The sequence below is a fragment of the Panthera leo genome, chromosome A1 (genome assembly GCF_018350215.1).
Source record: "Panthera leo isolate Ple1 chromosome A1, P.leo_Ple1_pat1.1, whole genome shotgun sequence".
Classification (NCBI taxonomy): Eukaryota; Metazoa; Chordata; class Mammalia; order Carnivora; family Felidae; genus Panthera; species Panthera leo.
The window spans coordinates 187,454,159-187,479,467 of NC_056679.1; the positions used below are offsets into that span (position 1 = coordinate 187,454,159).

The 25,309-nt window shown below is 37.8% G+C and overlaps 2 protein-coding genes across 2 annotated transcripts; both read left to right on the forward strand.

Moving 5' to 3' along the window:
* The first annotated feature begins 62 nt into the window (after positions 1 to 62).
* SLU7 (SLU7 homolog, splicing factor) lies at positions 63 to 16,652 on the forward strand. The gene is made up of 16 exons (XM_042947570.1): positions 63 to 170; positions 2,061 to 2,246; positions 3,371 to 3,524; positions 3,864 to 3,944; positions 4,237 to 4,401; positions 5,293 to 5,361; positions 9,930 to 9,977; positions 10,162 to 10,293; positions 10,550 to 10,647; positions 11,072 to 11,139; positions 11,273 to 11,412; positions 12,300 to 12,461; positions 13,756 to 13,860; positions 14,018 to 14,089; positions 14,412 to 14,528; positions 15,142 to 16,652. The coding sequence occupies exons 2-16, from the start codon at positions 2,077 to 2,079 to the stop codon at positions 15,319 to 15,321; spliced, it is 1,761 nt and encodes a 586-aa protein (XP_042803504.1). The 5' UTR covers positions 63 to 170; positions 2,061 to 2,076; the 3' UTR covers positions 15,322 to 16,652.
* A 1,400-nt stretch (positions 16,653 to 18,052) lies between these two features.
* On the forward strand, positions 18,053 to 25,083 carry ZBED8 (zinc finger BED-type containing 8). The gene is made up of 2 exons (XM_042947635.1): positions 18,053 to 18,468; positions 21,911 to 25,083. The coding sequence occupies exon 2, from the start codon at positions 21,960 to 21,962 to the stop codon at positions 23,742 to 23,744; it is 1,785 nt and encodes a 594-aa protein (XP_042803569.1). The 5' UTR covers positions 18,053 to 18,468; positions 21,911 to 21,959; the 3' UTR covers positions 23,745 to 25,083.
* The last annotated feature ends 226 nt before the right edge of the window (positions 25,084 to 25,309 follow it).

Genomic DNA, 25,309 nt, shown 5'->3' on the forward strand with positions numbered 1-25,309 from the left:
CGTGGGAGCCTGAGTTCCCTCCCCTCCACAAGATGTTAATGCGCATGTTGCCTCTCGTCCGGAAACTACCGAAGTGGCTGCCGGGAGAGGGCGGAACAACAGGAAGTAAACATTGACGGACTGATCTCGTCTCTGTCGCAAGCCTTTGGGGTCGGCTGTGGCCGGACTGGGTGAGGAAATGTGGGAATTTGGGGATCGAGAAGAAGCGAAGCTAGAAAACTCTGGAAAATAGTCTGAAGGCTCCTAATTCTTAGATATATCCTTACGGAAGTGATGAACGCCAGGTCGAGGGGGAAACGGGGATTGGGGACCGAGAAAGAAGCCGCCGTCCTAGGCCTCAGACACTTTACTTGTGCCCAGCCAGACCAGGAGTGCGTCTTCAGTGGTTTTTAGAGTATGAATTATCAGATGTTGGAGGTGCACTGTCCAGCTGTTAGGGGGACAGTGTTGTTGGGGATTAGTCTGAATACCTATAAAATCTGTCAGATTTTAAAGACTTACCTTAGTTTCTCTTATATTAAGAGAAGCTGCTTTTTTTTTTTTACTATCTTAATATGACTACTGGAATGCTTAAAATGATGTATGAGGCTGGCATTATATTTCTCTTGGACAGTGCCACATTGAAGGATTTTAAGCTTGTGCAGTAGTAGGACATGGTATGATTAAATACGTATTTTGAAAAAATAACACTGCAGTGTGGAGAACTGATTGGAGAGACTGACAGAAGACCCATAAGAAGGGAAAGTAATAACTTACACTGAAATGGTAGCATTGAGAATAGAGAGAAGTAGATAAATTTGAGTGCTATTCAGAAGGTGAAAATAACAATACTTAGTGATGAAATAGGTGTGGAGATTAGCTGGGACACATATGTAAAGGAATGAGTGGTATTTTTCATTAAGAGAGGAAACAGGGCGCCTGGGTGGCTCAGTCGGTTAAGCGTCCGACTTCAGATCAGGTCACGATCTCGCGGTCCGTGAGTTCGAGCCCCGCGTCTGGGCTCTGGGCTGATGGCTCAGAGCCTGGAGCCTGCTTCCGATTCTATGTCTCCTTCTCTGTCTGTCCCTCCCCCGTTCATGCTCTGTCTCTCTCTGTCTCAAAAATAAATAAATGTTAAAAAAAAAATTTAAAAAAAAGAGAGGAAACAGTGAATGGAGATGAGATTTCATGGAGGAGATCATGAGTTTCAATTAAGATTTGTTGAGTTTAGGTATCACTAAGACCTCTAAGTGAAGATGCTATGAAGTAAGCAATTGGAATATATGTATATGAAACTCAGATAAAAGATCTGGAGAGGAGATGTAAGTTGGAGAGCCAACAGTAATATACTGTGGCTATGAAGCCTTAGAAATAGATGACCTAGTCTACTGATGGAGTCCTGAGTAATGAAAGAGACTCTAGCACTGAGCCCTGTAGAATGCAAAATCAAATAACTAGGCAGACCTAGATGAACCTGCAAAGGAGACAGGAGCAGCAAGAGTCAAGAAAAAACAGGAGAGTATAGTGTTACTTACGCCAAGGGATAAGAATATTTCAAGAGGGAAGGAACAGAACTGAAAAATGTATAGTGGATTTAGTACATTGATCATTGATAACTTAGTGGTAATTCTTTAGAGAGGTAGGGAATGGAAGCTAAGTTAGAGTGATTGAGGAGAGAAGTAGGAGATGAGGAAATAGAGTCAGCGGATATGGATAATTCTTAAGGCATTTTGTCTTTAAGGAAAACAGGACATTGTTTACTCATGTAAGGTAATGTGTTGGTAAAGTCTGAGACACACGTAGAGAAATTCAGGAATGTTAATGAAAGAGTCTTATGAAATTTTGAGTACATGTCTATATATTTCTCTGCATTTATAAATTAGAGTTGAGGGAGGAACTACAGATGGTAAATAGAGACTTTGTGGAGGGGAACAAGACCCTTCCCTTACAGATACTATAAGAACTTATGAGATATATAAGCCAGACTGTAGTATATGTTATTAGGATGTACTTTTAATAGTTTTACTGATGAATTCATGAAGGCCTACTTTATACTAATATGTATTTCATTCTTTTCATAGAGGGGTCCAGATAACCATGTCAGCTGCAGCTGTAGATGCAGTTAATGTGGCCCCCCTGTCGGGGTCCAAAGAAATGAGTCTGGAGGAACCAAAGAAGATGACCAGAGAGGACTGGAGAAAGAAGAAGGAGTTAGAAGAGCAGCGGAAACTGGGTAATGCTCCTGCAGAAGTTGATGAAGAAGGAAAGTAAGTTCTTTCATTATTTGCATGATCTGTTCATTCAGAATTCAGATTTATGGGGCGCCTGGGTGACTCAGTCGGTGAAGCGTCTAACTCCTGGTTTCCATTCAGGTTATGGTCTCAAGGTTTGTAAGATTGAGGCCCATGTCTGGCTCTGCGCTGACCCCACGTAGAGCCTGCTTGGGATTCTCTCTCTCCCTTTCTGTTTCTGCCTTTCCCTTGTGCACATGCTCTCTCTCTCTCCCTCTCTCTCAAAGTAAATAAATAAACATTTTTTAAAAATTCAAATTTATGTCCACGTAGTTGAGTAATTTTTCATCCTTTGCTTTGACAGGAAGCTATCTTTACCATTTACCTTCTTTTTGTTTTTATTATTTTATCAAATTCATATATGTAAGGTTTAATAAAAAAATATTGAAGGACTTACAATGAACAGCAGTCATCCCTTTCAACCCCTCCCTCTCCTTGTTCCACCTCTGCAAATCTTCTAAATCTTTCTGTTTTGAGTTTTTCTGGTTGATACTTCCACATCTCTAAATAATGTACCTACATCATTGTTTTAATCAACTCTAGACATTAGCTAGCTTCTTACTCTTTTATAAGACATTATTTACTAACATACATCCGTGTCTTCCATATCTATCTCCTCACTTCAGTTCTATCACTATTCTTAGTTTCTATATTGGAATTTTTTTCAATCTAAAATAAAGTATAAATTATTTTGCTTACTTTTCGTTTTTTTTTTTCTATATTATAGAGATACCAAGCATATTCTCTTCCCTCTCCCTCCCACTGCATTATCTCTGGCCTTAGAGTCTATAAAGGCTACCTTTGTAATTGTAATATCAACTATTTTCAAACTTTTTTCCTTTTTTACATGTTTGTTTATTTTTGAGAGAGAGAGGGAGACAGCATGAGTAAGCACAAGTGGGAAGAGGCGGAGAGAGAAGGAGAGAATCCCAAGCAAGCTCCACATTGTCAGCACAGATCCCTATGCAAGGCTCGATCTCATGAACCGTGAGATCATGACCTGAGCCAAAATCAAGAGTCAGACGCTTAACCAACTGAGCCACCCAAGCACCCCCCAAACTTTATTCTTTAAAAATATATATATATTTTTTTAATTACAGAGACATCAACCCTCATATACCTCAGTATATTTCTTCAGTGCCATGGTATATTGATCCATCAAAAAGACCTACTTTAAAGCACCAGAGACCACAACCAGAGAAACAGAAGCAATACAGCTCATCTGGAGAATGGTACAAGAGGGGTGTAAAAGAGGTATGTGGGCAACTTTTCTATATATCCTTTTGGAAATGGAGATTTTATTTTAAGAACTTCATATAAGAACCTTCGATACTATGTTAAATTGAAACATTATATAATCTTTTACCTGGGATTAAAATTCACAATACATACTATTTTAGTCTGTGTTTTCTTTTATAAATTTTATGTTGCTAAAGTACTTAATTTTCTCATTTATAAAGTATGGAGACTCTAACTCGTTTTTCTCTTAATGAGTCAGTCACTTCATTAGATAATATAGTAGTGAGAGCCAAAATTATTTCTAATTTATTCAGATAATTAGAATATTTTGTTTTTCTTTGTATCCATTTATAGAATTCCATAACTACTAAGTACCGCAAGGGAGCATGTGAAAATTGTGGGGCCATGACACACAAAAAGAAAGACTGCTTTGAGGTAAGCTCACCTTTGAGAATTTTAGAAACTTGTCAGAGTCTCTTTTATTCTTCCTTGTCAGATTAATTCTATTTTTCTAAAATTACCTAAATTTTGGTACAAGTTAAAAAAAAAATTAATTTGAGTGAAATTAGATTAGCACCATCAGAATTTACTGCTGGGAGAGTAACTGATAACTGAACAGACCATAAACTCCCATGGTGTGTTTATCCTTGCTTTGTAAAGGTCATCTGAAATTTTCCTCTGGGCTACAGGAACTTAGGGAAAGATTTTATTTTATTTTATTTCCCAGAGACCTAGGCGAGTTGGAGCAAAATTTACAGGTACTAATATAGCTCCAGATGAGCATGTCCAGCCCCAGCTGATGTTTGACTATGATGGGAAGAGGGACCGGTGGAATGGCTACAATCCAGAGGAACACATGAAAATTGTAGAGGAATACGCCAAAGTTGATCTGGTGAGCAAAGTTCCCTGCTTTCCCACATTCCTTAAAGAATGTACATTTTGCTGTATCACTGGTTTAGCAACTCTATTTTTTGTCTTCAAGCAATATAAAAATGGTAGCATTTTTATAATAATAGTAGTAGGCCTAATGGAATAGTGAAGATGAAGTGGGCTAGCCCTATTGGCAGCAGTGTCTTATTTGATTCTTATATTGTTTTTTGATTCCTGAGGTTGCAGAAGATATTGGAAGCATGAGAACAGATTAATATCTAAAGCTTTTGGCTTTTTAAGGTTATAAACTCTTGCCCCCCCGTACACACACACACTGCATCTTGCCCATGGACCTATTTTTACCATTGTCTCGCATAGCATTTGAGAGAGGTGAGAGGGGAATAGGATAACTCATTTCAGAAAATCGAATTTTATTTTAATTCAACTTCGGTTTTTTTCTGTTATGATTTTACCTACTCATCCCCATTCCTTAAAATCCATAGTCACACTGCCTTTTTCTTTTTTTTTAAGTAGAGTTTACATTTAAAAATCATGGGATTTCGTATAATGTAAGTTTCATCTATTCTTGAACAATGATATGGTAATCCTGGGTCTGCCTGGCAAGAGTCAGTCATCTGGAGTCAGGTGACAGCTGCTCCTTCTGGACTTAGCTTGTTCTCTGCAGTTTAATCACTGCTGCTATTTGACTCAGTTTATATTAATGCCTGGTTCAAACAGGAGTTTGTAACTCCTGTTTAGAAACCATAGATCTGGAGCTACAAGAAATCCCAAAGAGACGACCTTGTTTAGTGAACTTTCTGAACGCAATAAATTTGTTGATTTTAAATATAAAAAAACGAAATGTTCATTTGAATGTTGTAAAGTTAATTTCAAATGTTTCCTTTTTTATTAGGCAAAACGAACACTGAAAGCCCAGAAACTCCAAGAAGAATTAGCCTCAGGGAAATTAGTGGAACAAGCTGTAAGTAATAAAAATGATCAATAAAAAAATTCAAACTCTTAGCAAACAAAAATGAAAATTGAAACAAGAATTCATTTTATCTCTCCAGTTAGAAAAGATTTTAGCAGGGGTGCCAGAGTGGCTCAGTCAGTTAAGCATCCAACTTCAGCTCAGGTCATGATCTCTCACGGTTCATGATTTCGAGCCCCATATTCAACTATCTGCTGTCAGCACAAAGCCCGCTTTAGATACTCTGGCTCCCTCTCCCCTGTGTGCACGTGTTCGTTCTCTCTCTCTCTCTCTCTCTCTCTCTCTCTCTCTCTCTCCCTCTCCCTCTCTCTCTCTCTCTCTCTCTCCCTCCCTCTCTCCCTCTCTCCCTCTCTCCCTCTCTCCCTCTCTCCCTCTCCTCTCCTCTCCTCTCTCTTCTCTCCTCTCTCTTCCCTCTTCTCTCTTCCCTCTTCTCTCTCTCTGTCTCTCGCAAAAACAAACATTAAAAAAAAGAACAAGATTTTAGGGACAGAGAAGTGCTATTGAGAGGAAAGAGTAAAACTGGCACTCATACCATTCATGAGAATATACCTTGGCACAATCATTTTGTAAAGAATGTTGCCATAAAATACTTATATACGTTTTCTGGAATTAAATTAGTAGATCTTTCAATCCTAAAAAATTTTCTAGTAATCAGGAAAAAATCATATATGCAAAGATGTTCATTGTAGCACTTTTTAAGATAGCAAGAAAATGAAATAGCTTAAATAGGAACGGGGAATTGGTGAAGTAAACTGTCCTGCATCTGCATGATAGAATGGGGCATGGCTCTTTTTTTAAAATTTTTTTTAATGTTTATTTTTGAGAGAGACAAAGCGTGAGCAGGCAAGGGGCAGAGAGAGAGAGAGACACAGAATCTGAAACAGACTCCAGGCTCTGAGCTGTCGGCACAGAGCCCGATGTGAGGCTTGAACTCATGAACCACAGGATCATGACCTGAGTCGAAGTCAGATGCTCAACCGACTGAGCCACCCAGGCGCCCCTGGGGCATAGCTCTTAAAATCTTTATAACAACAGTGGGTAACACTTACATTTAAATAACACATGAAAAAATATTGTAACATCACATAGGAAAAAAGATAAGAATACTAATTCTCATCCAGTGTAGAATTAGTAAATTTTTCTTTGTATTTTTACTATCGCTTTCTACATTTTCCATAATGACTATAATAATTTTATAGGTGAATAAAACAAAATTTTTGACCAGAAAAATTTTATAGTAAAAAGATGTATTGCAGCCAATTTTTTATTCATGACAACTTAATAGTTAATGTATATTATGCTTATTAAAAGTTTTTTTTTTTTTAACAAATTTATGGCACACATAAACATTTGGAGTTTAAATTTCTAAAAGGAATTCTTGCCAAGTATGAATTAGAAACAGACCTAAGTAAGCACCAAGCGAACAGTCCCTAAGCCACTTAGCGAACAGTCCCTGAGGCTCACAGCACAGGTTAACAGATAGATGCTAAAATCCAGCTCTGTCCTTGTCTAGCTAGGTGATCATAGAAAAATTAATTTGCTTCTCTGAGCCTCAGTTTGTCATCTCTCAAACAGAGATAACATGTACCCTTCAGGAGGTTTAGCATTCATATCACATAGTAAGTAAACATTTGGTAATTCATAACTGTTGTTACCACCAATTCTGGAAAAAGGAAAATGGCCTGTTTCTTTTGTTCTAATAAATTCTCTGTTGTTTATCGTAAACATAGTATAATTTAGTTCCCCAGTAAGCATACTTAAATGTATACAGGGGACTGATGATTTTTGACCACTTCAGTACTTGGATATTAACTATATACATAGGAGAAAAGTCTACTGTAGAGACTGAACTTTCTGTACAGCATTATAAATTTTTTTGTTGTTGAACTCGCAACTTGTGGGAACTCCAAAAAACAATTATTTTTTTTAAAAAACAGAGGTGCCTGGATGTCTTAGTTGGTTAAGCATCCAACTCTTGACTTTGGCTCAGGTCATGATCTCACAGATCATGAGACCAAGTCCTGTGTCAGGCTCTGTGCTAATAACACAGAGCCTACTTGGTATTCTTTCTTCCTCTCTCTCTCTCTCTCTCTCTCTCTCTCTCTGCCCCATCCCTGCTCACGTACACTCTCTTCTCTCTCTCTCTCAAAATAAATAAATAAACTTAAAAAATAAAACAAAAAACAGGCACCTAGGCAGCTCAGTTGGTTAAGTGTCTGACTCTTGATTTCAGCTGAGGTCATAATCCGAGGGTCATGGGATCAAGCCTGACACCAGGCTCCACACTCCACACTGAGTGTGGAGCCTGCTTAAGATTCTCTCTGTCTCTCTGCCCCTCTCCTCCTCTCTTATTCTCTAAACCAAAAATAAAAATAACTGAAGAACATTTAAAAGAACACATAATTCTGGGACGCCTGGCTGCCTCAGTCAGTAAGGCTTGTGACTCTTTATCTCAGGCTTGTGAGTTCGAACCCCATGTTGGGTGTAGAAATTACTTAAAAAATGAAATCTTTATTTAAAAAAATGATTCTGAAAGTAACACATATGCAGTGAAAGAAATTTTAGAAAAATTATAAGGAAGAAAGTCAGTATCTCCTATTTTAACTATTAACATTTTGAGGTTGGCCTTTCTAGGTCCCACTCCACCTACCCCCATATATCTATATATGTGTGTAATGATAATACAACTTGTTTTTTATGTGGATTTCATCTTTGCATACTTAATTATCACCTCTTTCAGTTAAACGATAGAGGCAATGAGATCATGTTTTCTGTGTAATTAAATAAATATAGACCTATTTATTTTTATATAAATTCACATGGTATTATATAAAACTCAGAGTAATTTAAGAAGATACGCAGTAAAAAGTCTCCCATCCTTGCCTCCATTCATCCTATCTCAAAACCTCACCACCCCCCCATAATCTGTTTTTCTTGTGGATACTTTCAGAGTTTCTTACATAAATACAAACAAAAACAAATATATAATGTTATTCCCATCTCTTTCTCCCTTTTTAACAGCAAAAAAAATAACAGCAAAAAAGAAAGGGGGGTAGCAAATTATATGTTTTTTTCCTGCAGATTGAATAGAATCACTTTCACGGTTTTTTGGGGGAGGGGGGAGAGTTCAAGCATGAGCAGGGGAAGGGCAGAGGAAAAGAGAGAGAGAGAGAGAATCCTAAGTAGGCTCCATGCCCAGTGTGGAGCCAGGAACGGGCTCAGTCTCATGACCGTGAGATTATGACCTCAGCTGAAACCAAGAGTTGGACACCTAACTGACTGAGTCACCCAGGTGCCCCAGATAGAATCACCTTAATGGATGTTCAGTGTTCATCAAGTACAGTAATGTATATAACCAATTATCTATTATTAAGTTGATTTTTTTCCCAAATTTTTGATACTATATACGACACTATAAATCACATTCTTGTACATATCTCTTTATATAATTGATACATTATTCCCTTAGAGTAAATTCCTTAATGTGTAGTTGTTGACACAGTGAGTATTTTATTTAATATTTTGGTGTCATATCACTTAGATACTATTTAGGAGAGCTGCTCAAATTTATGCTCTCACCAATATATTGTATATGTATCTATATCTATCATTCTATTTATATAGGGAGAATGGATAGATAGATAGATAGATAGATAGATAGATAGATTGATTCACACACACATATATTTTCATATTCCTCCACTATACTATAAGGTACTCTTTTTAGCCTTTGAAGGTTTTTAAAGGGACATGATAAAATACTGATTACTTTGGTATAGGCATTTTGTAGAATTAGAGAAAATCCTGACCAGTTGCTAATGAAGAAAGAGTATCTTTGTGCCAAGGATCTCGCCCTTCTTAAATTACAGTATGGTGTCATCTGAGTAGATTCCTTCATTGCCTAAATTTTACATAAGCTGTTCTGGTTCTAAAGATACTTATTACATGATCCTGTAACATTTTCTTTTTGGACTTGATAGAAAACTAGTAAGGTTTAGCAAAAATGGTGTCTAAAGGTTAACATATAAGAAATGAATATATATTGATTACATTGGTCATCTTGATGTTCCTCCTACCCTTGTGTGATTATAATCCTATATCATTGAAAATTCTCTAGAAATTTACTGGCTTTGTAGACAGTCTGATAAAATTATTCATAAGTACATACTTGTATTCAGAACTTATGTGTTCATTACAATGAGAAATAGGAGGATTTGTTCAGTTAGATTTAAGTTATATTATTTTACCTAAGTATTTAACATGTGAATCAATAAGGGCTTCTGGGTGGCTCAGTCGGTTAAGCATCCAACTTCAGCTCCGGTCATGATCTCACACTTCATGAGTGTGAGCCCTGCATCAGGCTCTGTGCTCACAGCTTGGAGCCTGGAGCCTGCTTTGGATTCTCTGTCTCCCTCGCTGCCCCTCCCCTGCTTGTGCTTGCTCTAACTCTCTCTCTCTCAAAACTAAACATTAAAAAAATGATAATAAAAAAATAAAGTGTGAATCAGTAGATTCAGTGGAATAAAATAACAAATTCTTTTTCTTCTTGCATAATGCAGAATTCTCCAAAACACCAGTGGGGAGAAGAGGAACCAAATTCTCAAACGGTAATAAATATTTGCCTTGTCTGGCAAATTTTTCAATTTCTGATGGCTAATGGCTAATAACAATAACTAATAATAATAGCTTTAAGGAATATAACTGAATAAGAGTTGGATTAAAGGAAAGTAAGAACTAGATGCTGCTCTTTTTTTCTTATAATTTGTTTTTCCCTCTTTCCACTTCCTTCAGGAAAAAGATCATAATAGTGAAGATGAGGATGAAGATAAATACGCAGATGACATTGACATGCCTGGACAGAACTTTGACTCTAAGAGGCGAATTACTGTCCGGAATCTCAGGATTCGAGAAGATATTGCAAAAGTAAGCCTTGCCAACTTAACACACACACTCAAAAAATATTTGTCTTCCCACCCCAAATTTTGTCTACTCATCTGGTATCTGGACAGTATATAGGTAGTATAGTCATTCCAAGATTAGGTATCATTCTGTATTTTATCTTCTGTACCCGGAAATGTATACACACAATTGATCGTGATTGACTCATCTGCCTAGTGTGCTGAAATCTTTTTTGACAGAAGTAAACATTAATGCAGTCTTAAACCATTTTCCCTTCTAGTATTTGCGGAATTTAGATCCAAATTCTGCTTACTATGATCCCAAAACTAGAGCGATGAGAGAGAATCCCTATGCCAATGCAGGAAAGAATCCAGATGAGTAAGTATCAAGTTAAATGTATAGATTTTGGGGCGCCTGGGTGGCTCAGTCAGTTAAGCATCCAACTTCAGCTCAGGTCATGACCTCACGGTCTGTGGGTTTGAGCCCGGCATCAGGCTCTGTGCTGACAGCTCAGCTCAGAGCCTGGAGTCTGCTTCATATTCTGTGTCTCCCTCTCTCTGTTCCTCCCATGCTTGCACTCTGTCTGTCTCTCTCTCTCACTCTCTCTCTCTCTCTCTCTCAAAAATAAGTAAACATTAAAAAATAGATTTCAAGGTAGGGCAGGGGTGGGGGGAGAGTTTTTAATCATAAAACTGAATCTGAGTTAAAATAAACATCATCTATGGTTGGGTCAGAAAAGAATGAACTTTCCTTAAAGAAAGCAATTTCTGAAACAACTTGTTTTTTAAATTTGCATTTACAGAGTGAGCTATGCAGGGGATAACTTCGTTAGATACACAGGAGATACCATTTCAATGGCTCAGACACAGTGTAAGTGTTTGCTCTAAGTCAAGGTATTTTTATAAGCTCAAAAGAAATTTGGGGGCATTTTTAAAAGTTTGTTTTTAACAAGCATGCAATAAACGTAGCTGACAAGTCATTAAAATGTCTTTGATTATTGTAGTGTTTGCTTGGGAAGCCTATGACAAGGGATCTGAAGTGCATCTGCAGGCTGATCCTACAAAACTAGAGCTGTTGTACAAGTCCTTCAAAGTCAAAAAAGAAGACTTCAAGGAACAGCAGAAAGAAAGCATCCTGGAAAAGGTAATTTTGACCAAAATGCTTAAAAAAAGAATGTTCGTTAAAGAGAAATGACCAGTTAATGATCATTCAATTTACATTTGGAATACAATGCACACAAAGTCCCTTTTAGTTTGTTAGGAACAGTCCTACCCTCACATTGACTTGAAATCAAGTGTATACATTATCAGTTTAGCTGTATCAGGAAGCTTTTGCGGGAAAACAACAACAACAATAAAAACATAGCAGTTTAAAAGAAACATTGGTTATTTCTGACGATTTTGTATGTCAGCTGGGTCTCCTGGTCTGGGCCTGCCCATCTGAAGCTGGATGATCTAGAATGGCCTCATTCTGGTCTCTAGCAGTTAGCAGGCTGATTGTCCTAAGAGACCTCATCTGGAACAGCTCATGTCTGCCCAGGGTGGGCTCTCCTCCTTTGGTAGGCTAGTCCAGCCTCATATGGCATTCTTGGGGTACCAGAGACTAGCAACAAAAATATGCCCCACTGCACAAGTGCTTTCCAGGCCTTTGTTTGCATCACATTTGCCCAGTTTCCCACAGGCCTGAACAAGTAACATGGCCAGGCCCAGATTCAAAGATGGAGAAACAGACTGTCTATCTCTTGAGGGGAAGAGTAGCAAAGTCATGTGGCAAATGGGCACGCATACAAGGTTAAGAGGAATTGATGGCCATTTGGTAATCTGCCACGCTCAACACATAAATAACAACTGAGACATCTTTTATTTGCCTATAAAAATCATGTGGCTTTTTCTTTTTCACTGTACTTTGTATAACAGAGCCCATAAAAAATATTGCTTTCATGTTTCTGATTAGAAACAAACTCATCAATAGAGATTTGAATGCAAACCTTTGCTGTAAAATGTATTTAATAATGTTCAATGTTCTTTTAGTATGGTGGCCAAGAACACTTGGATGCCCCTCCAGCTGAATTGCTTTTAGCTCAGACTGAAGACTATGTGGAGTACTCAAGACATGGGACAGTCATCAAAGGACAGGAGAGGGCTGTCGCCTGCTCTAAGTATGAGGAGGATGTGAAGATCCACAATCACACAGTATGTGTTAAACTAGAACCATCTGGTGTCCTTGTTAGCATTTTTCTCTGAGTTATATTTTCTTTTTACAGCTTCATAGCGAATCATTGTTGGGCTTGTTTTCCTTTTTTTTTTTTTTACATTTTAATTTTATTTTTTGAAATTTTTCTAAAAATACAAAAACTTTAGAATACTATTATGTTCACCCACATACCCACCACCTAGATTCAGAAATATTTTGCATGTTGCCATATATGTTTTGTCTGGACAGAGGGAGGGGTATATGCATGCTGGTATATACATATACCCACATATATATATTTGTATCTTTTTTTTTTACTAAAATACTTGAAAATTACAGATATTATGATATTTCACTGATAGACACTATATCATGTATTTCCTAAAATTAATGATATTCCCCTACATTATCACACTTTAGAAAATTATCATGGACTCCTTAATATCCTCTAATCTGTAATTCTTAATCACATTACCAAAATATACACAAAAATGCCTTTAAATAGGTGGTTTGTTTTTGCTTTTGTTTTTGTCTTCAGTCAGAATCCAGTCAAAGTTTATTTTGGTTGTTATGTCTCTTTTTCTCTATCTCCCTCTATCGAAACTCCCCTTTTTCAGGACAGTGACTCCTAAACAGATCAGGACAGTTATTTTGTAAACTCACATTCTATTTTGACTGGTTCAATTACTTGTATGATGTCATACGAGTTATTCCTCTATCCTCTGTATTTCCTATAAACAAATTCAGATCTAAAGACTTGACTAAAGTTAAATATTTTAACAAGAACATAAGTGATACAGTGTAATTCATACTGCATCACATTATAAAACACGTGTACCCAAACTACAATTGTCTAAGTTGGATCAAAAACAGAACTACCTATAGGAGCCAGGCTACTAAATCATATGAGTGAAGTGACTCAGGCAAATTATACAAACTAGAGAACACAAACACTGTCTGAAAGGGGCATCCACTGGTCAGCAACAGCCAGTTCTTGCCCAGTAGGAATGTGGGCCCAGAATTTCCCAGTCCTTCTTAATTTTTAAAGAGAAGTCAAATATCCTAATTTTTTTTTAAAGTTTTAGGAATAAAATGTAAGACCATTATAATTTAATGCCTGCTTGTCACACTTGAGAGCAGGCCACCTTGTCCCTATTAGCTAGCCCTGGAATCCCCATAAGTTTCCTCCCAAGTTAACCTTTTAAAGTACTGTATTATTTTATGCTCATATCAACAGTGTATGAGAGTCCCTAGTTTCAGGTTCCTTTTTAAGTAACAACTCTCTCTCTGCAGCATATCTGGGGATCTTACTGGAAAGAAGGCCGATGGGGATACAAATGCTGTCACTCCTTTTTCAAGTATTCCTATTGCACTGGAGAAGCTGGGAAGGAGATTGCTGTAAGTAATTGTGCTCTAGTTCTTGCAAGTGTAAAACAACAAAAGTTCTTAAGTCAGAATCTGTATGAAACATATTTCTCATGTTTCAAATTTTAACTTTTTCTTCAATGATCGGTAACTATGATTACTCAAGTCAAATGACTATATTTTCCCACAGAATTCAGAGGAATGTATTATAAATGATATAACTGGAGAAGAATCTGCAAAAAAACCTCAAACGCTCATGGAGGTAAGTCTATAATTTGTCCTGAATTCTTTTTTAATGTTTATTTATTTTTGAGAGAATGTGCGCATGCATGGGGAGAGGGAGAGGGAGAGAGGGGAACAGAGGATCTGAAATGGGCTTTGTGCTATCAGCAGAGATCCCAATGCAGGGCTCAAACTCACGAACCGTGAGATCATGATCTGAGCTGAAGTCAGACACTTAACTGACTGAGCCACCCAGCACCCCATGTGTCCAAAAATTTTAAGTGCTGGAGGGCAGACTTCAAAATTTGCACCAGAACTTTGTTTTTGCATTAATAACCCTATATTTCAATCCTCCCTATCAGATGCATCAGGAAAAACTAAAAGAAGATAAAAAGAAGAAAAAGAAGAAGAAGAAGAAGCATCGAAAGAGCAGTTCAGATAGTGATGATGAAGAAAAGAAACATGAAAAATTGAAAAAGGTACTTTATGAAGTCAGAGCAATGACAGTATTCTTTATTTGTAGGGACCTTAATAAATTATCTAGTCCTGTCTCCAAGCTCATTTTAAAAATCCCAAGTCTGGGTGATTTGCTCAGGTCACCTTGTATCAGGCCTAGAATGCAAATGGAGATTCTTTTTGTCTTAGTATTGCCTGCTTCTCAGAATGTTTGATAAAAATCACTAATGTACAGAAGAAATGTTCTTTGTAAAGCTGTTCTTTAGAGTTATTGACATATGTCCAGAAAGAATTGCCTTCTAGCTCTAAAATTTGTGTCAGCAAGTCCTTGGGAAAAGTCAGAGTTGTAGTTTCCACCAGAAGTATCAGTTTTGGACTTATGTTAGTAAAGTGAATCTCATTGAATCTTTGTTATTAAGTAAACATTTTTTAACATTGAAAATGTGGTAGACTATTTCCTGCTGTATGAAAATATTGTATCAGCCAAACAGTGATTCGTTGTAGCTTGAAGGTAGTCTGGCTGACTCTCAAGCTCTTTCAGATAATCTAGGTTTTTCATATAGCAGTTTACATTCAGTGGGGTCTTTTGGTACTCTGCTACTATTGGTGGTACTCATGTTTTTTCTTTCACTGTAGGCCCTGAATGCAGAGGAAGCCCGCCTTCTTCACGTCAAGGAGATTATGCAGATTGATGAGAGGAAGCGGCCTTACAATAGCATATATGAAACTCGGGAACCCACTGAAGAGGAAATGGAGGCCTATAGAATGAAACGTCAGAGGCCGGATGACCCCATGGCCTCCTTCCTTGGCCAGTAGTAGCTAGTTATAGACAGTCACCCAAGATAGACACATAGATACATTCTTTTCAGCTTCTTGCTGATAATTGTAGGTGGAAAACCCCTTGACTACTCTTTTTGCTGCCTGACTTTAATAAAGCTTCCAGAAGTCTTTTAGTAAATTCATTTCTTTGTACACCGAAGAAACAAGAAAAACAAAGAGCAATTCATTAAGTGTATGTTAAGATTTTTTTTCCAATTTTATATTAGGTGATGTGGAAAGAGGCCTTGGCTCTTTACCTAGCAAGAATGTCTTCTACTCAACATTATTAAGGCTTAAACTTTATCTCCACAATTCATATGGCCCTTTATCTAGTTAACACGCATTTTGAAGGCAGATTAGTTACTCTTTCTCAAAATCAGGGTTTCATTTTTTCAAATTATTAGTAACTATAATTATAGTTACTTGAGAATCCTTTGTTTTTGCCTTCTAAGGTTTCCCTGGTCTGAAACTAAAAAAATTATTCTATCTTGGGTTTTGGGTTACTGAAAGGAAACCTGTAGAACATATGAGTAACTTTATCTCCCATGTCAATCTGTATAGTAATAATTCTGTTTTCTACTTGGTTATAAAATTTTTATTTTTAAAATATTTCCTTGTACCTTACCTCCAGAATAACAGAAAAATAATATTTTGTCATCTTTGAGCCAGTGTTGTGATGGTCTTTTATCATTCTGGACTTGAGCCTTTAAACACAGAAATCCTTTCCTCTATCATAGAAAATACAGTTTGTGATACTATTTGTTGCTTTAATTGTGATTGCCTTTAATAATCACGAATATTAAATTTTAAAAGATTGTAGAATATCCATTATACCTAATATCTATAGTAAGCAGGTGTCTGTAAAATTTGCAAAAAGCAAAACCTGAAGTTGAAGGTTTCTTCGAAGAATTATAAGGATAGCTTGTAGGGCTATTAATAACTGAGACCGCCATGATCCTCAGGGCTCTTCTAAGACCATCATGAAAATAATACAGAGTGGGCTCAATGAAAACAGCCTGTTTCAAACCCCTGATAGAAGTACATTGGCTTTTTAACAGCTCACCAAAACTGATTAGGATACAGCTTTAAGTTACCATCTCAGAAATAGTAACAATCGAATTGTCATGTACTATGAATATAGTGTGTAGATTCAGACTACTGTGCAATTAAAAAAGCAATGCAAATGGAGGTAATTCTTAACCTATTTCAAGAAAGTCAATGACTTATGTGTTCATATTCCTACCTTACCATGGGGTGGTTCCATAAAGTGACAATGTCTATTTTGTATTTTATTTATCTTTTGGTAATAAAGATACATAATTACAATACTTAACTGAGTGGTATGTAGCATTATTTCAAATATTTACCAGAAAAGCAGTTTATGGGACTGTCAGGGGGCTTAGCTTCTTTAATTTTGAATTAAAAAATTTCAGGATCTTTTTAAGTCAAAAAATGTATCACCTGACTTTTCTGGGTCTCTGTTCCCTCTTCCATGAAACCTAATTTACTGATTTTAGGAAGAATTCTATAATATCTGAACTCAGGTCTTATTTCTTGATTTTGGAAAAAAGATAACACCTGGAACATGATTCATTATGTGAACTTTGATTTTATTTCCCGAATAGCTGCCTGTTGAGTGCTGGAACTATGTACTGTAATTTTTGTATATTATCTCTGCAAAAGAACTTCATGGACTAATGGATAATCTCTCTATTTTATAATAAGCACAAGGGCTTAATAAGTCCAGGTAGCTTGCTCAGGTCCTGATAAGTAAAAGTGTTAGGGCCAGGACATAAAGCCAAGTATCTATTGACTCTAAAGCCTACTCCTTTCTCTAGTACTTAAAGCCCTGCTTTCTGGACCAGAAAGACTGGTCTTTTGCAATTTCTTCTGTTGACAGAAACCTCAAGCAGGCTTCAGTCTACCAGATTCACCCTGAACACCTGAAAATGATGCATCTATCCCACATTCTCTGATACTATCCCTTTCCCCAGTCTTAATGGGATGCTTCTAACAAGACTGACTATAGAAAGATTATTAAATTGTTCTTTAAGTTTGTCACAATTCTGGAAGGAAATATCCCCCAAATAGGAAGGAGGTCTTTCTTTCCGCAGTTTTCTAGTTTCTACTTTGGAATTTTTCCTCTAAAAATCTAATATGGGTTCATAACTTTAATATCATGTTAAAACGAATTTTAAATAAAATTGAAGATCTTTTCTCCAAAATGAATTTTTCTGAGGAAATTCATCCACATGCTTTAATTTATGGGAAGGGGTGACCTTCATGGGCAAACGAGACACAAGCTCTAGAAGTTCATCTCCACTGTATCTTAATGGAATTTACAGCCTCGCATTTGCCCGAATGTTTAACATGGGGTACAAGGAGTTTCCTTCCCTTTCCCCCTTGCTCACACATAGAAAATGCTAATTATTGAATGTTACAATCCAAACCCAAAGCTTGACGCACACAAAATCTTACTTTAATGCTCTGAAGAACTATGTGAACTTTACCATACTTTCCATTCCTTAGATTCTACATTCATCCTCTCTGGCAGACACAAAAAATTCGGCCCCCCCGCCCCCCGTACACAATTTAAAAAAAAAAAAAAAAAAAAAAAAAAAAAAGGAGAGGGCCACGCGCATGCTCCCTACTCAGGTCAGCCGAGCCCTCCGCCGGTGGCTCAACGCGCCTGCGTGCAGAGAGACACCTCGCTCTGTCTGCAGGCGGGAACCCACAAGGAGAACCCGGATGGAACCCTGGCGCGGCAGGGGTGGAGGTCGCTGCGGACGCTTCTGTCTCATCGCGCCTCGTAGCTTCCTGCTCGGGGACCCGACCAGAGGAGTCGCCGCCCTGCCCGGTTCCGGCGCCCACAGGCTGGATCCCAGCCCTAGCGGAGAGCGACCTGGAGCCGGAGACGGGCGCCTAAAAGAAGCCCGAGCATCCCTTGGGCCTGCGCCCAGGCTCGGAGACGGGCGGGTGGAGACCGAGCGGAGTCTTCTTTTCTCGCCGCCGGCGTCCTTAGCTCGCCCGGGCCGCTTCCCAAGCGCGCCGTCCTTAATAATGCACCAACAGGTCCTACCAGTTACGAGCTGCGTGTGCTTTACATGCACACTTAATCATTAAAGCTCCCAACAACCCTGTAAGGTAGGTACTATTGTCATCCCCACTTAAGGAATCGAGGCTTGGAAGGGACCCAGCCTCCAGGTGACAAAGCCAGGATCCTAGGCGTTTGCCTCTGGAGTGTGTTTGCTCAGCTACTACATTTCCGCCCCCTTTCTCCGGGCTGTTGCCTTTAACTGCAAAGTGTACTGATGAATCCCGTCCCCCGGACACCCCCACCTCCCTTGGACTGGCATGGGCGATGGCTAGAGAGAAGTTGAGTCACGTTTGGTTTGGAGTTACAGGTTTACCGTTGCACTTGGGTTGTTGTCACTGCTGAAATATATATTTTAGCATTTCCCAAAGATTTCTGTTACATGAATGTTCACTTTTAACTGTTGTGATACTTTTCATATATACCCTTGTGCCTCATGAACTTGCAAAAACATTTTTGTTATATCACATCTTTCACTCTGCATCTTGAGATAACTCCCAAACTCTCAAAAGAATCATTCTAAAAACGAATTATGTCTATTTGAATAAGATAATGCTCTTTTTGTTTACTTTACTGTTATGGAAAATTCCCCACATAACATAAAAATAGAATAGTGTAGTGATGCGAACCCATCATTCAACTCCAACAGTTACCAACTCAAGGCCAATCTTATGCCTTCTGTCTCCACCCCACTGTGTGTGTGTGTGTGTGTGTGTGTGTGTGTGTGCGCGCGCGCGCGCTGAAGTAGGGTATTTCAAACGAGATCCCAGATGTCTTTTCATTTGTAAACCAGTAAGTCTGTATCTCCAATAAATGAGGTTTTTTTTTTCACACAAGCATACCATTATCACATCTATTTAAATGAACAATAATTTCTTACCATGATGATGCCTTTTTAACGTTTACATATTTTAGGATATTGTGATTACTAAATACCACAGAGGAGCAAATGAAAATTGTGAGGTTCTAAAATGCAAGAAAGCCTCTTGGGCGGTAAATTAATCTTTAAGGATCTTGAAAATTCCTGCTACCCATTCTCCCTTTTTGAGGGGGATAGGAGGCATGCTGCAAATGAATTTCTCTAAAAATTCTTTTGTTCAAAACAGGTACATTGTCAGTCAAAACATACTTGGTAGCATAGTCAGGGTGGATTGGAATAGACCCTTAACTGGTCCTGTAATAATTTCTAATGAGACTGAAGCAAAGCTTTTCCATTCACTTCCTCTGTTCCCCAAAACACACATAGCAAATATACATAAGAGAATATAGAAAGATAAGCATTTTTATGCTGATGTCATAATTTTATTATCAATTAGGAGAGTTTCTAAACAGAGTTGTCCCTCTAGTCTTCATCACTTGACAAAAGAAAGCTTAAGATCAACCTTTAAACTTCAAATCGTCTGTATTGAGTGGCAGACATCTTCTGATTTTTAATTGACTCAACAGACAGCTATATGGCATGTCAACTTATTAGTTTACATAGAAGTAAATTTTAAAGCTAGTTAATTGTGGCACAGCCACTAGAAAGTGTTTTAAGTTAATATTCTTGGCTTACTTATTGTGAGGTTTTTTTTATGGCCAAAATGGGCGTTTGGATTTAAATGTGTCCCTGTTAAGTTATTTCAGCCACATTCTGTAGTGTAGGACTTTGGACACTTAGAGGGTCACTTGTTTATCTGGGAGATAAAACTATTTTCTTTTTTATATATTTATTTTATTACTTTATTGATAGAACCCACAAGTGGGGGACAGAGGCAGAGGGGGGAGAGAGAGAGAGAGAAAGAAAGAAAGAATCCTAAGCAGGCTCCATGCTCAGTTCGGAGTCCAATGCAGGGCTTGATTGCACACCCCTAGGATCATGACCTGAGCTGAAATCAAGAGTTGGATGCTCAACCCACTGAGCCACCCACATGTCCCAGAACTATTTTTCTAAGGTATATTTGAGCCTATCTGTGGATTATACCTTTGCTCATTGCTAAGGAGGGAGAAAAAGAGAAAAGGCCTGGCTTTCTTTCTTTTTAGGTCCTTTGACTTTCTTAGGAGGCTGTCATCAACTCAGAAACTTAAATGCCTATTAAAGCATTTAGACTTTACTTAGCAACCTAGAATATCTGCAGGGTAGGGGTTGGCCCAAAGGATATGTCTTTATTCCTCTAAATATGACTATTTACTATGATATGTATTCACATCACCAGGACAAGATTTACAGTCTTTTCTTTTTTAAGTAATCTTTATGGCCAACATGGGACTCAAACTCACAACCCTGAGATCAAGAATCACATACTGTACCAACTGAGCCAGCCAGGTGCCCCAAGATTTAGAGTCTTTTGTCCTTCTGGAGAAACTGATTTATTAGTTCTAAAATACGCAGGGAGATACATAATTTCAAAGGGGTTCCCAGTGATTATGATGAGTATCTCTTATTAAAGATTACTGTTCTAGTTACTATTTGTAAAATTATCTAAAATGTTTATGTAGAATACAGATTTTGGGCCCCTACTGTAGAGCTAGGAAATCAGAATCTCTGGGGGTGGGGCCACGAATTTGCATGTTAACAAAAAACTTTGCTGATTCCTCCATTTACTAAGGAGGAATCGCTACTTTCTGGTTCTTGTCCTCAGATTGAAACAAATCTTAATCTTGGGAATACTGCTTATTTTCATTCCATTGTTTCAGCTTCTTTCTTGACTGCTTTTACTGATGGGTAGTTCTATGAAAAAGCATCATGAAATTCCTATTGTAAAAAGGGTGTCCTTCTATGAGACATTTTTCTGAAGTCTCAGTAACAAGAATAGTTGTGTTTCTCTTGAGCAACTTGTTTTGCTTTTGTGCATGGACAATATGAATCATGGACTGGTAGTGTGTTACACTTTGGAAGCAAGGAAGCTCTGAGCCAAATCTGTGTCAAAGGCTGCTTAATCAGACCCATTTGAAATTCTCTGCTTAAGTTGGAGTCAAAGCCACTCAAGCATCAAATAGTTTTATAGACTTGTCTAATCCTTAACTACTAAAAAGAACTAGTCACTGTGTCAAAATATGCCCTTACAGTGCTTAGTGAATGATTCCCTTCTCTATATCCTTGTTCATAACTGCTGGTGTCGTATGTCCTTGGTGTAGAATGAAAGGAGGGGGTGGTAGTGAAATGCCATTTCAGGGAATACAAAATGTAGCAACTTTGTTTGGAACATACATCATTGAGAACAAATTAAGCCATAACTGCAGTTCACCAATAGAGGATTTATGAGTATTGACAAATTACGTGAGTCCACATCTCCCATACGTAGCTTGCTGGCAAGTCATTTATTCCAGGGTATTAGCTGTGAGTTGATAGCTTTAAGTTGGACTGCCATGCTGTCATGGTTCACTTTGAATGGACATGTTATAGGATATTTCTTGATATTGTACACATGACAGGATGGCATGTGATGTGGCTTTGTTTTAATTCAGTTAGCCACTGATTTTTAATGTGTGGGTTATATTTTACTCCCAAAGCAAAATTCTGCAGCATCTCTGGAATACTACCTGAGAATTTTGGGGTGCCATGTCGAAGAAGCGAAAATGGGATGATGACTATGTTCGTTACTGGTTCACCTGTACAACGGAGGTTGATGGAACTCAACGCCCACAATGTGTATTGTGTAACTCAATATTTTCAAATGCTGACCTCAGACCATCGAAATTGTCTGACCATTTTAACAGACAGCATGGTGGTGTAGGTGGGCATGATCTCAATAGCCTGAAGCATATGCCAGCACCATCGAATCAGAGAGAAACCTTGAAAGCATTTGGAGTTGCGTCTCATGAGGATGCCTTATTACAAGCATCATATCAGTTTGCGTATTTATGTGCCAAGGAGAAGAATCCTCATACAATAGCTGAAAAATTAGTGAAACCATGTGCATTGGAAATAGCACAAATAGTTTTGGGACCAGATGCACAAAAGAAGCTTCAGCAGGTACCTTTATCAGACGATGTGATCCATTCTAGAATTGATGAAATGAGCCAGGATATCTTACAGCAAGTTCTAGAAGACATCAAAGCCAGTCCTCTCAAAGTGGGTGTTCAGCTTGCTGAGACAACTGACATGGATGACTGCAGTCAGCTAATGGCGTTTGTACGATACATAAAAGAAAGAGAGATCGTAGAAGAATTTCTCTTCTGTGAACCATTGCAGTTAACAATGAAAGGAAAAGATGCGTTCAATCTCTTCAGAGACTTCTTTTTGAAGCATAAGATAGCACTTGATGTATGCGGCTCTGTTTGTACTGATGGTGCCTCTTCTATGCTAGGAGAAAATTCAGAATTTGTTGCTTGTGTGAAAAAAGAGGTACCTCATATCGTGATCACACATTGCTTGTTGAATCCCCATGAACTTGTCACAAAGACCTTGCCTACAAAACTGAGAGATGCTCTGTTTACTGTGGTGAGGGTAATAAATTTCATCAAAGGACGAGCTCCAAATCATCGCCTCTTTCAGGCTTTTTTTGAAGAAATTGGAATAGAGTATAGTGTCCTCCTTTTCCATACTGAAATGAGGTGGCTTTCCCGAGGTCAAATACTTACTCATATTTTTGAAATGTATGAAGAAATAAATCAGTTCCTTCACCACCAAAGTAGTAATTTAGTTGATGGCTTTGAAAATAAAGAGTTTAAAGTTCACTTAGCATACCTTGCAGATTTATTCAAACACCTAAATGAACTTAGTGCATCTATGCAAAGGACTGGGATGAACACAGTATCAGCTAGAGAAAAGTTATCTGCTTTTGTTAGGAAGTTTCCATTTTGGCTAAAGCGAATTGAGAAAAGAAATTTTACCAACTTTCCTTTTCTTGAAGAAATAATTGTTTCAGATAATGAAGCAGCCAGCATTGGAGCAGAAATAACCCTGCATCTGCAACAGTTGAACAGCTTCTTCCATGGATATTTTTCTGTTGGAGATCTTGATGAGGCAAGTAAATGGATACTGGATCCATTTCTTTTTAATCTGGATTTTGTTGATGATGGTTATCTGATGAAAAATGATCTTGCTGAATTACGAGCTAGTGGCCAAATCCTCATGGAATTTGAGACCATGAAGCTTGAGGATTTCTGGTGTGCTCAATTCACAGTGTTTCCAAGCCTGGCAAAGACAGCTCTACAAATCCTTGTACCATTTGCAACCACATACCTTTGTGAGTTGGGATTTTCATCACTTTTACATTTTAAAACAAAGTCCAGAAGCTGCTTTAATATGAATGATGACATCCGTGTGGCTATTTCAAAAAAAGTTCCTCGTTTCTCAGACATCATTGAACAAAAGCTACAGCTACAACAGAAGTCACTATAAGCTGATACATTTTTTAATGTATAATTTTTAATATATTCTTAATTTCATTGTAAAATTAAACTGCAATGCTGATTCTTTTCTATTTATGGTATACCAAATCCCATGGAAAAGTTCGGCTTGTTTAACTTTTCACTTTCACGTGAGGCATGTGAAACTGTTCTGAGAATAAAAACACAAGCAGCAGTAAAGACTGAGTACCACCACCTAGTTGATACATAGAATTCTTCTAATTCTAAGTGTGTGTTTAACCTGATGATGTGATACATAAAGACTCACAAGCACTAGACTATCCAGCTAAATGGTACACTAGGCTAGGAATGGAGCCAGAGAAAAGAGAAGATTTCCCAGAACATGCCTCTTCATCTTAAGAGTAAAAGTTGAAGGACCAAATGACAGACTGAGGCCTTGCATCTCTGTGAGTGTTGTTATGGGGAGGTTAATGGGATCAGAAGAGGATTATGAAATGTTATAGTGGGAGAACGGATGATTCTAGTTTACATAAGATTTACTTTTAAATGTCTTCTTTGGAGTTAGTCTTACAATGTCCATTCCTCTAGCTCCCGTGCTCTAAATATCATGACATTAATAAATATCCTAATATCCTATTAGTCACTCTTTGTCTTCTTTTAAATTGTATCAGGACCCCAAGTCATTGAGGCTGTTAAAAAGAAGATACCAGAGCCTCACCCTAGAGATTCTGATTTAGCAGGCCTGGGATAAGCTCAGGGCCTTCATTCTTAACCAGCTTTCTAGATGGTTCTGGTGGATTCTTTGGACCTCTGGCCTCATCTTATTTTTCCTTTACCCCAGTTTTCTCACTTATTTTACATCTCATGCTATGTGTATTGTTCTAACATAGTTCAAAACTTCTGAATAGACCAGAATATAAATAATAAATAAACTGGCATGAAATCACTATAGTAGTTCAGGGCCATCAAAAAAATCCCTATGGGAATTTAAGTTAATACACTTCCGGATAATAATTTGGTAAAATATGCTTTTTAATTTTAATAAATTTACATTTTTATTTCAAAACTTTATTATCTTATCAAAGTAGCATGCTAAAAAATGGGTCTTATAATGAAAAGCCACAGTTCCTTGCCTGCCCAATTACTGTAACCGTCTCTGCTTTAATTTTTTGTGGTTCCACCCTTCTGTGTTAGTAACGTGTTTATAACAAACACATATGCCAGTTTTGTGTTTTGTTTTGTTTTGTTTTTTATTAAGTAAACTCTAACATGAGGCTCAAACTCACAACGCCGAGACCAAGAGTTGTGTGCTCCACTAACTGAGCCAGCCAGGTGCCCCAACATATGCCAGTTTTGATTTATCAGCTTTAACTTTTTTAAGTTTATTTATTTTGAGAGAGAGAGAGAGAGCACAAATGGAGAGGGGCAGAGAGAGAGAGGAAGAGAGAGAATCCCAAGCAGGCTCTGTGCTCAGGGATCCATCTCACAAACCCTGAGATCATGACCTGAGCCCAAATCAAGAGTCAGACACTTAACCAACTGAACCATACAGGCGCCCCAATTTATCAGCTCCTCTAGATAATAGGTAATTATTGA